The following is a 16,273-nucleotide window of genomic DNA, read 5'->3' on the forward strand; positions in this document are numbered from 1 at the left end:
ACTAAATGGAGAAGTCACATTCTTTCTTAGAGGAGGTGCCTATTTTAAAATCAGGAGACCTAAAGGAATCATGCTTCTCAGTTCCAGTGACTGAAATCTCAGGGCCTTTGATGGACGACACCCATCTCTACTGATCTACCTTGCTAGCAAGCTGAGTGAATTGTCACCATTTCTCTAAGTGACCACCCAGTCCAGAAAAGTGGGTCTTCATTTTGACACGTGTTTGTAAGCATGCCTTTGATAAGCACACAGCAGCTCCCGAAACACTGTGCTCAGATGAACCAGTGACCCCCGGGCTCCCCACTCCCCAGTCTTGGCTGGTCACTTCATTCCAGCTGACGTATAGTTACACCGTCACACCAGGAGTTTCAGTGCCTACTCAAAATGGAAGCAACTCTTTGAGGCATGAGGGGGAAATCACAGCCTGTCTTTTGCTCCATGGAGACCTCCGGCCACAGACATAAGGCCAGGGAAGTAAGTTTGTAACCTCTTAGACAGGCCAGTTCGGGTTAAATCAAAGCTTTTGCAATAGCATCTGGCTGCCAGCATTGCTTCAATATAGAGTGGGTGTCTCTTGGCCTTGAACTTGTCTGCTCTGTCCTGCCTGCTTTTGTGGACATCGAGAGAGTATTGCAAGTTCATGATGTGTGTGGGCAACCCTTCGTGCCAGTTAATCTATTATTTTTGTTGTCTGGTCCTAACACATGTAGGACTTTCTATTAGTATAAAATAATAATAGTGATAATAACTACATTTAGTAAGGGATTGATGTGTCATTAAGTACCACACTAATGTGCTTTGTGGGCTTGTATAACCTCAGTTAATCTTCCCCAAATCAGTGTGTACTGTTAATATTTCCATTGTACAGATGAGGACATGAAAGTCAGACTCAGTAACTTTTCTACATCACACATTTAGTAAGTGGTAAGAATTTGAACACTGGCCCTGTTGACTTCAAAGCTTGACTTCAGTAAAGCCATCAACTCTGCTCCCTCTGTCACCTGCTGTTGAATAGCAGGGCCCTGGTATACCACAGTGATTTAGAAGTACTTGATTTTGATTAGTTCTCGTTTATGATAAAGCTTTTCTTCTCTTGGAACACTTGTCAATTTGGGATATTTGGTTATAAACGGATGCATTTCTTGTCTTTCTACCTGGCTGATTTTTGCGTAGTATTACTGGAATATATTCTTCATAGAGAGTGTTTTTTTCTTTAAACAACTTATTTTGCAAGGCTATTGATGTATTCAATTGATGCTGCAATGGGTTAAAATATTTTGGAGCTCTTGTAGCTCTCCTTTGGAGCCTGCAGTAAGCACATGCTTTTAAGTATCTATAATGAGGGTGAATATGTATTATGTAGGGGTAGATTTGATTTTGATAATTGTCAAGTGCATAGATAACTAAACAAGATAATAGCATTTTTGGCTCCTAAACTGGTTCTGGAGGAATTTTCCAAAGGCTATCTGAAAATGTTCTGAAATGCCTAGTGAAGACATCATGGGGCTAAGTGTTTGGTCTTTGTAGATAAAGGCAGTCGCTTGTCCACTCTTTGCATTGGGATGATGTTCTTCCTGTTGCCCTCCTTGCCCACACAAGACGCTGGTGTCCTGTATGAGGGTCTCTTGGCCATGTCCTCGGGGAGGTCTGCCAAGTTCTCTGTCCTTGCTCTCCCAGGACCTCTCAGATTGCAGTGCTCCCGTTTTCTGTTCCGGGGCTTTGTACCAGCCTGCATACTTCTGCCCTGCCTATCTCTTGGGGTCAGTGAGTTGATCGACTTGGTTTGGGGTTTGCCCTGGATACTGCCCCTCAGATTGTAGTTTCATACATCTCTGTCTAGATCAGCCTCCTGAAATACTGTACCCCATTGGGGGTTCTGTACTTTCGGCTCTTGCTTCTTTGGGTAGAAACATTTGCTCTGCATGTAAACATGTTAGTTGCATTATTTTATAGACAATCCAGGTGAAAATGTCCTGTCATTGAGTATTTTTCAAATGTTGTAGTATTGTTCTGTTTCTTGGAGCGTTGAATAATAAGTTGTCCTTTGAATACAAAGAACATGTTCCAGATCTTGGTGGAGTTGTTTTTCATTAGTGACAACTCTGTACTCCCTCCTGTAGCCTATGGCATATGTACTGGAGATAAAGGAACAGTTAGTCTCTGCCCACGTTACAGATCAGGCTCGACTGACTTCCGGTATTTCTGCTGTAGTTGGCTGGTTATTCTATTGTGGTAATTTCAACCTTTTGGGTTATTGAGTTATTTGGGGGAACAGTTTTGAGTGTTTCATCATATGAGTTTCCATCAGTGTGTGTATATGTTTTATGTATTGGGTAACATCTTGTACTTGTTGGTCCTTAGCATCAAAACAACGTGTTGCTATGTGATTGTGATTTTTGTGAGTAATACTAGTCAAACATTGATGACGTGCCCACACATCCAGAGTTACTGAGTGTATCATCACCCACATCTGTACTGATTGTCATTAAGGAACCCTGTCTTCCAACTGCAAGCCAGAATAGGCAGGTGCATCTGCAATCTTGGCTGGGTGGAAACAAATCACTTGGATATGATTCTGATGGGATTTTCTGTCTGTGAGATGGCACAGCTGAAGAATCATCATCAATTGAGTTTATCAAAGGGTTCGTGTTTATTTTTCCCAGTTTTGATGACTATTTAATGAATAGTCACATGCAAAAGGAAGAATATACATTTTATGATCTGAGTGGCTTTTATGTTGCTTGATAGTTGTATCATGTTTTCAGTTGTTACAAAATGGTTTATGCATTCTCTCCCCTCCTTCCCAGAAAGATGGGAAAACACCTTTTCCATCGTCGTCCATAAAGCTTCCCTCTCAAGAGTATAGTGAACAATTTTATGGGCTCTGTTTGTTACTCTCTTTGGAAAGCCGAACAGAGAAAAGATGGAACTAGGGGGATAGATCAACACTAACTAGTCTTTATGTGGATTTATAGCATGACCGACAGTGCCTAATGAGTACTGCGGTAGGTTCCTCACTTAGCTCAGCAGCTGCACTTTGGCACAAAGCAACTGAGAGGGGCAGGCCTGGATTTTTGTCTGGGCCCTGCTGTTACTCAGGTGTGTTCTAAATAAGGGCTTTTGGGCCATAAGGAACAGAAACCCACTCAAGCTAACTCAGGTAAAACGTACTATTGAAAGAATAGAGGGAGATAGATAGTAAGGAACCCAATGATAGGAAGGAAGGAACCCAATGATAGGAAGGAAGGAACCCAATGATAGGAAGGAAGGAACCCAATGATAGGAAGGAAGGAACCCAATGATAGGAAGGAAGGAACCCAATGATAGGAAGGAAGGAACCCAATGATAGGAAGGAAGGAACCCAATGATAGGAAGGAAGGAACCCAATGATAGGAAGGAAGGAACCCAATGATAGGAAGGAAGGAACCCAATGATAGGAAGGAAGGAACCCAATGATGATAGGAAGGAAGGAACCCAATGATGATAGGAAGGAAGGAACCCAATGATGATAGGAAGGAAGGAACCCAATGATGATAGGAAGGAAGGAACCCAATGATGATAGGAAGGAAGGAACCCAATGATAGGAAGGAAGGAACCCAATGATAGGAAGGAAGGAACCCAATGATAGGAAGGAAGGAACCCAATGATGATAGGAAGGAAGGAACCCAATGATAGGAAGGAAGGAACCCAATGATGATAGGAAGGAAGGAACCCAATGATAGGAAGGAAGGAACCCAATGATGATAGGAAGTAAGGAACCCAATGATAGGAAGTAAGGAACCCAATGATAGGAAGTATAGGTGAACCTTATGGGGACTGGAGCTGGGAATGGCAACGCCGTGCTCCCCCCGCCACCCCTATGCCCCCAGGTCCCGAGTGTTGCTTGTTTCCCTCCAAGTCTGCTTTAGTCTTCTGACTCTCTGCAGACTGATCTCTGCACACCCTTGAGTTTGTTCCTGCATAGCTTTCACTGGCACAGTTTTGGCTTGCCCCCCATCATCTTGAACACTCATGCAGTATGACTTTTCCCCCAGCCCCAGGGCCCTGGTTACTCTGTGGTCTTTCAGCATCCCTATTCCACATTCCCTGGAGGACCAGCTGACGCCTGGCTTCGTTCTGGGGAATTCTGATCTAGCTAAGGCCCTGTGTGGGTCAGGCCTTTTTGAGGGCTGTGAGCAGAGGTTGTCAGTACAGTAGGTGCCCCAACTTGCCACTTTACCTTTTGGTTTTCTGAGCTTCACATTGTCCTGTCTGTAAAGTGAGGTTGTGTTGGGTCCTAGTTCTCGGTGTGGTGCTCCTGGTGTTTATTAATGTTGATGCTGCCATTGTGTGTCTTCTCTCTAGGAAGCAATGCCTGTGTGCCCAGGCCATGCAGCCTGCTGTGCCTGCCCAAGGCCAACAGCAGTAAGAGCTGCAGGTGTCCAGAGGGCGTACCCAGCAGTGTCCTGCCATCCGGGGACCTGATGTGTGAGTGCCCTCAGGGGTATCAGCTGAGGAACAACACCTGTGTCAAAGAAGGTGTGTCCCTTTTTCTTTTCTGCCCACCATCTTCCTTCCATTCTTTTACCCTCTCTCCTAGTGCTCTCTATTCCTTAATGTGTTTGTTTTCCTTTTGGGGGGAGATGTTATTAAAAATGCCCAAGCAAAAATTAAAATCCACCAGATGTTTGTAGACATCTGGTTCAGGTTCTAAACCCTGTGGTACTTCAGTCCTCATCGGGAACAGCCCTTGGCTGTTTATTTTAAAATAATAGCTGTGCTTTTGGTTTACTGTCAAGTGACATAGGCTTTCCGTAGAGGCCACCTTTCTTTTCTTAGTCTGCCACTTCCTCTCCTTGCCCATCCCCCACACCTAAGCTCTCCAACTTCTGCTTCCCATAAATTGGAAAAAGAACAGATTTGACTCCTTCACAGTTTACATAATGTTACCCAGCAATTAGCCTCCCCTTCCCTGTCACCTCCAGTCAGAAATGGCCTGAACTTTCAGACCAGTGTTACAAAGGCCTTTGAGTCTTATTTCCAAGCTGTAACCAGGTGGCTATAGTAGTCTCCTCCCACTCTTCTTTGAATTTGAATACACAGATTCTAAATTTTTCCTCTGAGAACTTGTTTCATCTTTTTTTCCTGTCTAAATTTTACCCTTACCACTTCCCCAGTCCCCAGCCTCATATTTCTGTCAGTGAGGTGAACCCCTGCAAGGGGTCCTCTGCCATGAAGTGCCCGGTTAATGGCCCAAATTACGCTTTTCCTTATTCTCAAGGCTGTATTTGCTTTGTAATCATAACCTCCCTTCTCACAGCAGCCTCTTACTCTAGGGCAGTGAAACACAAAGTCGCCTTATAGTCTCTCTTCCTTAAGAAATACAAATAGAAGAAAGATGAGCCTTCTCTGTTAGACACAGGAACCTCTCTTTCAGGCTCTGGAGGTCATCTTAAAGCTATTTCAAAAGACACAGAGTTAACGCTAAATTCCAAGAGGAGAGGAAGAAGGCTTTTCTATATTCCGCATTAGAGGACCTTTGGTTCCCCAAACAAGAGGCCAATCATCACATGTCTTGACCTTTACTAAACAATGCATTTTTTCCGTGTGTGGAATTATAACTGCTGCATTAAAGAAGTCATGGGGTAGAAGAAATCCTCAAAATATGTAAGAAAGTCTTCATAACCCACTTGGTTAATAAATTATATGTAAATATATGTAATATATATAGCTATCGATACAATAGATATATACATTTGACTACTGTGTAGATGCAATCTATGAAGGAATTTCTTGTGTAATTAGTATTTTATAACGTTGATATATGGTATTTCTACCCACTAGACTATTCGCATCATCACTCTTATTTGCTTCATTGTAACCACCTCTAAACAGTCCTCTGGTTTGCCTCTTCTTTCATTTTAATTGGAAGAGGAAAGAAGGAGGCCTCTGTCGGAGGCTTCCATCCCCACGTTCATGTGTGCTTGGCATCCCTCTTCCTCTTCATCATCTAAGGCATATGATTTGGGGAGGAGAAAGGGAAACTCAAAAGAGAAAGTCTTGCGTTCCCTCAGTAAGAATAATATTGGTTTTGTTTCCTCCACTGCCTACCTCTGATGGCTAGAGAATACCTGTCTCCGCAACCAGTATCGCTGTAGCAACGGGAACTGTATCAACAGCATCTGGTGGTGTGATTTTGACAACGACTGTGGAGACATGAGCGATGAGAGAAACTGCCGTGAGTCCCTGGCTTGGCTGAGTTTGGGGATGTTCAGCATTTACTGTTACTTGGAAGGCTGGTCAACTCATGGTGGGGCCGACAGCCTAAGGTGCCGGCTGGCCCCTCGAGATCCGTAATACCCATTTAAGCTGATGGGGGTGTGGGCTTGGAGAACAGATAAAACACAGTCCCATACCCAACTAGATATATTATTATTTTAAAAAGAAACCCGCATCAGTTAACTATGTCATTATAAGCATCTATGACTGTGACAAATAAGCATCATGTGGATGAAACTGAGCTTATTTGAAAGTTGGGCAAGCTGGGCTCTAACTGTGGCCCGTGCCACTCTACTAAAGCTGGTGACTTGGGGCAGTGACCAGGTGAGAGTCCTTGATTTGTAAGTTCAATATTCAGCCTTGTCAGAGATGGGAACAGGTTTTACCTTGTGTGCCCCTGCAGTTAGTTGATGTTGGCTGCCTGCCAGGCTCCAGAGAGTTTGGTTTGCTCCATTGGTGATGCCTAGTTTGGTCTGCAGTGTGGGGACATTAGTATGTGTGAAAATGTCATCTTTGGACTGTGTAATTTCTAAGGTTCACCTACTGAAGTATATGATTCTGTTTAGCAGGGTTTAAAGACCGACAAATAACTACTTGTAATGGATAATTGATTTACCACAGTTAATTTTTAACTTAGAAGGAGGTGCTTTGCCCTCTGTTAGTCAGTAATATGCTCATACATTTACTCAACAAGTATCTATGGAAGGCCCTTTGTTCTCGGGTCTGTGCTGGGCCTGCGGCTGTGTTGGTGATCAGGGTGGACACAGAGTGTAAGGTCTGAAGGAGGAGTCAAAAAAGCAAATAGCCAATTACGTTAGAGCGATGAGTGCTGCGATGGGGAAGCACAGGGCACCAAATCAAACTTGGGTAGGTACTCATGAAGAGCGAGTAGAAGTGAACCAAGCAGAGGTGGAGGGAGGGAAACTCTAGGCAGGGAACAGCACGTACAAAGTCCCAGAGGTCAGAGTATATGTGGCCTGGTCAGGAAACTGGTATGGACCATTGAGAACTTGAGTGGGGAGCAGTGGGGCAAGGGGAGGTTGGATCAGAGTGGGGTCTGGAGCAGCAAGGGCCTTTGGACTTTATCAGAAGAACAGTTGGGAACCATTGAAGTGACATAAGATTTGCCCTTTGGAAAGATAAGTTGTGGGCAGAATGAATTGGATGGGAGAAACACCAGAGCTGGGAAGCCAGGAACCAGTCTGAAGGCTTCTCTTTCAAATATTTTACCTTTGTAAATCCAGAAGCTCATTTATCATTTTGTGTTCTAGAAACAGATTAATGGTTGTACTCCTCTTACCTCTGGCGGATATCTTTATCCAGCCATCCGTAGAGTCTATGCCAGGTTTCCATGCCACTCCACCCAGAAAGCCACTTCAGAAGCAATCAACTCATTAAACTCAGCTAGGCCTTGCAATTCTATGTACTGCCTTTTCTGTCTTGGAGGTTACATACCAAACCTTTCCTTAATCACTTTTCCTTGGCTTTAGTCGATGCCTTTCACACTGAGCGAGAAGAGCTTCAGCTTCCCAAGTAGCAGATTTGGAGAGCACTACCCTCAGTGTGCTTTTCTTTGCTGCAAAAAGGACAATGATAAAACCCTCACTACCTACCAGAGTCTCAGGAAGGTGTGATATTTGTGGACAAATAACTAACGCTCTTTAAAAACATTAATAAATGTTAACAGCACTGGTGTAGATTCTGGAAAGGAGTTTATTACATAACAGGGTGGGAGAGGAGACACTTAGAATTTACACATTTCAAGAAAATTGCCCAGACACAATTAGGGATTGTGGAGGCAGAGAGATGCAAACTTGATGACCTCATGTCCAATAGCTAAGGATTCCTCTTTGGGTCCCTAGGCTTTTGTTTTTACTAGATGGACAAACTGGGATCTCATATCGGTTCAGTGTTTGGAGAGAAAAACCTTCCTTCATCTTCAGGGAGTGCAGCCCACTCACCCAACCCTGAGCTCTGCTGCCAGCCTCACAGGTTTCCACAGAGTTTAAGCTCCTCTGGGTGAAGTGTGCAGCTGGCTCTGACCTCTTCCTGGTTTGGTGTAAATGTCAGCTGGGATTGACCTTCCCAAGATCCTGAGACTTGCTTTCTGCTCTGCTTTCTCCCAATTCCACTTGGCTCAGATCCTGACTAGTCAGATGTAGCAAAAGTGAGGAGATGATGGATACAGGGATTGAAATGTAGAGCCTGGGAACCAAAGTGGTGCTTATCTGTACCTTCCAGAGTGTTTCCCTTCTCATGGAGGAAGAAAACAGTTCTTATCAGGATGGTGGGAGGCACCCTCTCCTGCAAGGCTACAGGGAAGGGATGGGCTGTGATGGGACACTACTATCTGGGAAGTTAAATGAGGCAGCCTGTCAGCTGCCAGGTAAGAAAAGAGGAGTGGTGACAAAGGGAGACATGGGAGGGATGTTGTCAGCAGATCTCCCTCCCTTTTAAATAGACTCCTGTGCTGGGTAGTTGTCAGGCATTTGGGATTTTGACATGAATCCCCTACAGTCTTGTCATTTTTGCATTTATCCCCTGCCTCCCACCATGAGCACAATTACAGAGAAGAAATGGAGCCTCAGATAAGAGCTGCCAACTGCAGTGTTGCCACTGGCTTTTCATTTCATGGTACCCCGCCCCCAATCCCAGGATGCTCAGTCTTTCACGTCATACCTTGTGTATTGGCTGCTCCTGAGAGCAGCCTTTCTTTCCTGAACCTTTCCTGCAGGTTCTTGTGCCGGCTTCTAAGGACTGTGCTTAAGCCCAGATACTTTCTATTTTAAAGAGGGAGAAAATCTAATTCTGATGCAGAAGGGTGTAAGGAATAACAAGGGAGAGAAGTGATATTTGTTTCGGGCTTATATTTACATCCTATTTAATTGGTTGTGGTCTCAAACTTGTTTTCTTATTTACCTTCATAATAATCCCATGAGATAGACATTATCTCCACAGTGGAGGGAATGGGGGCACAGAATTGTTAGTAAGTTGTAGACGGCAGAATTAAGATTTATATCTAGTCTTTCTACTGTCACAACAAACACTTGGTGACATTACCTTTTCCTCCTTTTAATGTGGAGGAAACAGGCTCAGGGAGGTTAAAGTTAATTGTTTAAGGAAGAAGCAGAGCCAGGATTTGAAGCCCAGTCTTGACTGACTGCAGGGCCCATGTTCCTGCTGCTGAATCTTACCTTCTATCATCTGTATGATGATATGCCAGCTTTGTGTGTGAAATTGGGCTTCTAATGGTGGTTTTCTAGATAAAGGTATTTCTGACACTTATGTAGGAAGACTGCTCCTGTCTGAGGGGGTCTTAGGAGGTAACGTAAAGCGCATCACCCTCCCAACCGGATACCAGTTTTCTACTGTCCTCACACCTATTCTGATCTGGAAGCTGCCCATGAAAAGATAGGCCCTTATCCCCCTTGGCTGTGCATTCCAGGTACTTACACAGTTCATTTTTTTCTCATAAATCGAGGTTTTTGTTCCTGTTGCTATAACTAAAATCTGCTTCTTTCTCTTGCTAAATTGGTTTTCCAGTGGGATGCTTGTATTTGGCAGGGAATTCATTGTACCTAATGAGTATGTTGTCTCTTCCATCTTAGCTACTACCGTTTGTGATCTGAGCACCCAGTTTCGTTGCCAGGAGTCCGGGACCTGCATTCCCCTGTCCTACAAATGTGATCTTGAAGATGACTGTGGCGACAATAGCGATGAAAGTCACTGTGGTAGGGACATGATGTGCGGGAATCCTGTTCCAGAGGGGGCAGTGCCCTGGCTCACTGGGCTGTACTAGTGGGTGGGGAGGGCTGGAAATGGAGGATTTCCGAAAGCCATTTGGGGGCTTATGATGTCCAGCTGCGTGTCCACCTCCACCCACGTGATAGGATTGATTCATTCATAAAGCCATGGCTCCTGCTTTACCTTGCAGAGATGCCATAAGCATGAATATGATAGTAAGGAGGTAAGATTTCTAAATGAGCTCCGGCAGTTATTAGCAGCTCTACAGGCGTGGTCCACACCTCTGGGTGGCTGAAGAAACAGATCGATACCTTTGGGGATTTTTTTTTAAAGCAGTCTCAGAAAACTCTATTAGATGGTACAAACATTGTTTGAACATCTGTTTTCGGAATGGAAGTTTTTTATATTTAGAAAAACTGTTAGATTGTAAGGGGTAATAAAGGATTGCGTAGTCCAGGCCTTTTAACTTTCAGAGTAAATGACAGAGGTCTTTAGAAGTCAGGGGGTTTATTCAAGGTGCCATTATTGGTTCGTGTCAGAATGGGACACTGGAACCCGTGTTCCCCTTGCCTTTCAGTTGCATAGCACTGCCCTCTTTGTTTCTGAGGCCTGTCTTCATTAATGGGCTCTGGTACCAAACTCATAGTTGCTGACTGTCGAGGGAGGAAACATGCAAAACACGTAGTACACCAGATTGGAGGAATCACAGGCGTGAAAGGGAGGTGAGGCTGGAGGCTAGGTGCTGACCAGACATTGTGTTAAGTTGGTATGGCCCTGCCGGCCTCCCTGCCTATCTATGGGGCAGGTCCAGGAAAGCTGAGCATATACTTATGGACAGGTCCTGCTTTATCATGAACAGGTAGTTTGACTTACGGGGATTGAAATAAGGAGGGCAGGGGGAATCCCCCTAGCCGGCCCTAAGAGGAATTTTATGGGGGTTACATAATTTTCCTTCAACTTTATAAAAATAAGTTCCAGAAAGCAATCTTTGGGATTCACAACTGTTTTCCTTTCATTCCTCCCATTTCCTTCCCATCACTCTGAGGGTGTTAAAATGCATGGCTAGTGTTGACCTAGCAGAAAAACTCCATGTGATTACATGTTTCTGGTGTCATCTCAGTCACTCAGTGGGCAGACATTTGACCGTTCAACAGTTCCAGCGCCCTCAGATTTTCCGTTCATGGTCAATTCGCATTATTGACCTTACATCACTGGTTAAAGTCTCTTCATCCATACACTCTCTGGATCATCAGTGATAATGGGGATAATAGTGCATTTCTAACTCTTAGGAGCTTTGACAGCAGAGATAGACTTCTGAGCGAACTTTTCCCCTCACACCTCTGTGGTCTCACCTGCAGAAATGCACCAGTGCCGGAGTGACGAATACAATTGCAGCTCTGGTATATGCATCCGCTCCTCCTGGGTGTGTGATGGGGACAACGACTGCAGGGACTGGTCTGATGAAGCCAACTGTACTGGTCAGTATTTCCTGGACTCCCTCCACGGCGTTTGCCTGTTCATGTGCTGGCTAGCATTGCAGCCCTCTGTGATCATAGAATCCAGGCTCTAAGAAATGGACCTTAGAAATCAACTAGTTCAGTGCTTCTCAAACAGTTGGTCTATGATAAACTTGTGCCAAAGTGTAAATCAACGCTTTGCTTCCTTCAGTGAGAGAGTCTTGCTATGAAAAAATGTTAACTGAACTAAACAGTGTCCTGAGTGATACATGGTTGATTTACATTCTGGCTCAAGCTTCTTATTTTTTCAGGACTAATAACAAACAATTTACAGACTGGCCCCTGGTCTCAGGACCATATGTTGAGTGTCACTGAACTACTTCATGTTTTCGAATGGAGCATCAGGGGGTTCCCCAAACTGAAAACTTAACCTGTGCTTGTACCTGTTTGAGGTAAGATTTCATTAAAAATAAAGTTGGAAAAAACATGAGAATATTAGAAGAAGGCTAGACAGTGTAAGGTAGAAGTAGTGTTCTAATTCTTCCGTTGGGTAAAAATTTCACTCATGTTTGTTACACTGTTTTTTATGACTGATTGAATGAATGAATGCATGCATGCATGCATGCATGCCATATACGTTATAGTGGAGTGGGGGGTAGCAGGGAGTTGGGGAAGTTGTCGAGGAATAAATAAATAAAAAATCACTACCTGATGAGTAAATTTTGTCTGCAACCTCCACTAGAAATTGTCATTTGGTTCAACTCAAATCCTTTGTGATGGAGATAAAGATGTTTTGTTTAACCATTATGGTGAGGGCAGATCTGTTCTGACACCATGATAATTCCGGCTTTGTTCTATAATTCATCATTAATGAATCAATGTCTCATTCATCTGGTATGGATTGTTATTCCTGTGAAATAGTGGAGTGACTTTTAAATCCTTTGTGTTAATCTTCTTTGCCCACCCCAGTACCCCAACAGTTTTTATACTGCCCAGCATCTGGAGCTCAGAAGCATGCCTACTTATTTATAAAAGCAAATACAAAGAAGATCTGTTATCATATGCCAAAACTCGAACATAAATAACTGTGTTACGCTTTGGCTTAGATATGATTCCTGAAGGACACCTGTCTTTTATCTCTTTGTGTTCTCCCAGTGCCCAACACCTGGTAGAGTACATGTTGGGAGTACATGTGTGGTGGACTGGGTGATTTGATACAACTGCTTCTCTCCATTCTAGTTTAGACATGACCTTGGTGGCCTTGAGGAGTAAATGGATCTTCTCAAATGCCATATACATCAAACAGGATGATCTGTGATGTTACCAGATATCCTTCTTTGCAAACTTCCCCCGTATCCTTTCCGGTGCAGTCTCAGTGTCTGTACCTCTGCTTTTGGAAGGACTGCAGGAAAGAACTTCTCTCCATATATAAGCCTGAAGAAGGAGGAAAATCCAAGGTCCATGAAATGATTGGCGTCATCCCAGGAAGCATATGAATGCTGTTTGGAAGCTCGGGGTTTGGGTAGATAATTGGTTAATAAATTAGATGGGTGCACTTGGGCATTTCAGTTTGTAAATTGCAGAATGATTGAACATCTTGTTAGCACAACCACATTAGTCAAACTTGTGTTCCAGCTGCATGTGCCATCTTCCAGAATGAATTAACAACTTCATTTCTATGGGTGGGCTTGTCATAGACTCCTGGTTTATCTCTGGTTTTCTCTGGCTAATTTGAGAAAAAGTAGAGTGCTTGTAACTCAACCGCAGCCTTGTTCCTGTGGCTGTTCTTCCAAACTTTTTTTTTTTATAGTTTCAGGTGTACAAAACAGCAGTGATTCTTCTTCTCCATCATCTCAAAATAGTCGGAGGTCAGATGTAAGCTCATTAAGATGTGTGGTGTGTCACTTCCTTTCTTGACCTAATAAATGAAGTCACATTAAAAGCCAAAGAAAATAGGTTGGGCCCAGCTGACTTCCTGTTGGCCTCAGCTTGTATGCATGGTCTGTGCTGTGCATTTTGTTTGCTCTTCTCCTCCTCTTCTTTTGCTTTACATGGGATTGAGGGTTTGCTTTTTTTTTTTTTTTTTTTGTATTCCTTTCTCCCCATCACTCTGCATTGATTTTGAGCTTAAACATTTGATTTCTATTCTTTTAGTTGTTACCCTTAGACATGTTATATGTATTCCTAATATCTTTTCTCTCTCCTAAACCTGCAAGGACTTCAGAATGCTTTGATTGTAATCTCTGCACAAAGTTCCAATACTAACATACTTAGTAAATACTTAGTATTTTAAAACACTAAATACTTAATATTTCAACACTTTGAAAGTCCTGAAATTAGTCATTGTTACTATTTTTCAGTAACCAAACTTATCTATAGGTACCTCCCTATTCTCCAGTTACTTTTGCTTCTTGTATCTAATGCTTTCTTTCCATGTACATCCTTCAATATTTCTGCGGCAGGAGACTGCTAGTGGTAAACTCGTTCAAGATTTTGTTTATATAAACATGTCTTCAGTACAGCTGTATCTGGATTTCTAGGTTTGTAGTAATTTTCCATAAGTATTTTGATGGAGTTATTCTATTTCCTTCTGACATCTTTTTTGTTAGTTTGAATTCTTGTGTTTATCTTTTGAACAACAATCAGACATTGTTTTCTCTCCAATTTTTAGTTTTTGTGTGTATATGTGTGTGTGTGGGGGGGCGTGTTGTTATGCAGCTTCACCTACCTAGGTATAGAATTATTTTTATTTAACCTGCTTGTTTTCCTTCTAAAATCTTAGGATTTATGTTTTTCATCAATTCTGGGAAATTATAGCCACTGTTTTTTCAGCTGTGTCTATTTGTTTTCTCTGGTTTTGTCTTCAGAAGTCACCAGCAGCGATTTGTTGGACGATCTCATTCTCTTGTTCCTGCCTCCTTTTTTTATATTTGCTGTCTCTTTATGACTCTGTGCTAGAATTTGAGTTACTTCCTCAGATTTCTCTTCTAATTCAACAATTCTTTTTTAGCTGAATCTAATCTGCTATTTCACACATCCACTGAGCTATTTTTATTTTCATGACTTTATTTTTTATTTGTAGAATTTTATTTGATTCTTTTTTCAAATCTGCTTTTTATTTTTCAGTGTCCTTCTTTAGACTTTATGTAATTTTTTATGTCATTAATCATTCAAGTTGTGTTAATATTAGCATTTCTTTTCCCTCATTCACTTCTAACAGTATTATAGGGCTTTGTAAAAATGAGGCAGTACTTTCCTCATCATAGTAATTAATTCATCTCTTCTGCTCCACTTTATTTGGTTAATGTTTTTGATCAGGTGTCATAAAGGATCTGTCCAAATCAGAGAGTAAGTTGTGGGATAATGTCCTCTATTAGAAACCCTGATAATCTAATTTCATGATTATTTACCCCAATAGCCCTTCCATTCTTACAGTCCCAATGAATCTTGCCATGCAAAGGAATCTTCTTTTCTTCCCCAAATGCTTTAGTCTGTATTAAACTCAATCTCACCCATCCTTATAATTAAAAAAACAACAACAAACAAACCCTAATGGAACATGGATTATTTACCACTTGGTGTCAGAGCTAGCAAAGTTATTCGGAAGACAGAAAAACTCAGAACAAGAGAATGTGTTAAGCATTCCAGTCATACCTGGCCACTTGAATCAGTGCTAACTGGTTAGTCTTTCTGAGCTCAGCTTCTGTGGTAGAATCTGGAGATCTCAGACATGCCTCCCAGAATTATCATTTGGAAACTCCATTGTTTCAACTCCATGAGAAACTCAAGGTCAGTGCTGGCCATTTAGAAACTCTAAAATTGTTCTCAATTAAAAGGGAAATGCATAGGCTGAATATACAGTTCAGCCTGACAAGTAGATCAGTATGGCAGTGAGTTTAGGCAACTGTATATTTTATGAAAGTGAGCAAGGCTTTGGGAAGGAGTTTTGTATTTAAAGGGCTGTCAGACTTGTAAAACCAATAGATCAAAAATATTCCAGGTGATGACTGTTACTGGGGCAAAAGCTCATGTAACATGCATGATACACTTATTCCTCTTACTAGAGATAAGTATATTTAAAAAAGAGGTTTAATGGATTCTGAATGCTAAAGGTTGTGAAATATTGAGACTTTCTGTAGACTTGTTTACAAGCTACCAGATAGCCTTGTCTTGAGAAAGATATGAAGACAATAATTAATAGACCACAACTTGTGTAAGTGGCTTGAGAAGTCAGGTTCTTTTTATTTCAGACTCGTGCAAAAAATAGCCTCAGATTCAGTAGAAATTCTAGAGGGCATTGGAAGCCATTTTCCCCAACCCTTGAGTAATTTATTGCCAACAATCTCGACAGAATAAATAACTATAGTTTGTGTTCCACAACCCACTTTTGTTTGTTTTGCCTCCTTCTGTTGTGAAGACATCCTGTCCACACAGTTAAACTAACAGAGAACCCATCTATCTTGGTTATATTATTTTATGCTGGTTGTAAACAAGGCCAGTCCTGGCTTTCATACAGCAATGAACAGACACAAACAGCCTTCTGTTTCAGAGGAGGAAGGGGAAATCTGATGGAAAAGCTATTAGTACTATTGGTTAGGTTTGATGCAGATGTTATACATTTGAACTTAGTCTTTGACCAAGGTTTTGAGATGTTTCTAAATGACTTCCAGGTGGCCTCAGCCCATGTATGCAAATGAGGCTGTCCATTTATAACAGTGACTTTCTGTTTTACTTGCCTCTTGTTTCTTTTAATGATAGTAGTGGATGACATGTGTTGTTGCCTGGTAGATGTTGCTCTCAACTGTCCAGAAATT

At 42.3% G+C, this 16,273-nt stretch overlaps 1 protein-coding gene across 3 annotated transcripts in view; it reads left to right on the forward strand.

Annotated features, from left to right (window-relative positions):
- Positions 1 to 16,273, forward strand: part of SORL1 (sortilin related receptor 1) — a 162,058-nt gene that overhangs the window by 101,245 nt on the left and 44,540 nt on the right. For all 3 annotated transcript variants that reach the window (XM_019717776.3, XM_088800793.1, XM_074321522.2), the window contains 4 exons: positions 4,345 to 4,518; positions 6,104 to 6,217; positions 9,867 to 9,989; positions 11,361 to 11,480. In XM_019717776.3, the coding sequence (XP_019573335.3) occupies positions 4,345 to 4,518; positions 6,104 to 6,217; positions 9,867 to 9,989; positions 11,361 to 11,480 (531 nt within the window). The remainder of the gene's footprint in view (positions 1 to 4,344; positions 4,519 to 6,103; positions 6,218 to 9,866; positions 9,990 to 11,360; positions 11,481 to 16,273) is intronic.

The sequence above is a fragment of the Rhinolophus sinicus genome, chromosome 9 (genome assembly GCF_057876585.1).
Source record: "Rhinolophus sinicus isolate RSI-liver-muscle chromosome 9, RSI-T2T, whole genome shotgun sequence".
In the NCBI taxonomy this organism is placed as follows: Eukaryota; Metazoa; Chordata; class Mammalia; order Chiroptera; family Rhinolophidae; genus Rhinolophus; species Rhinolophus sinicus.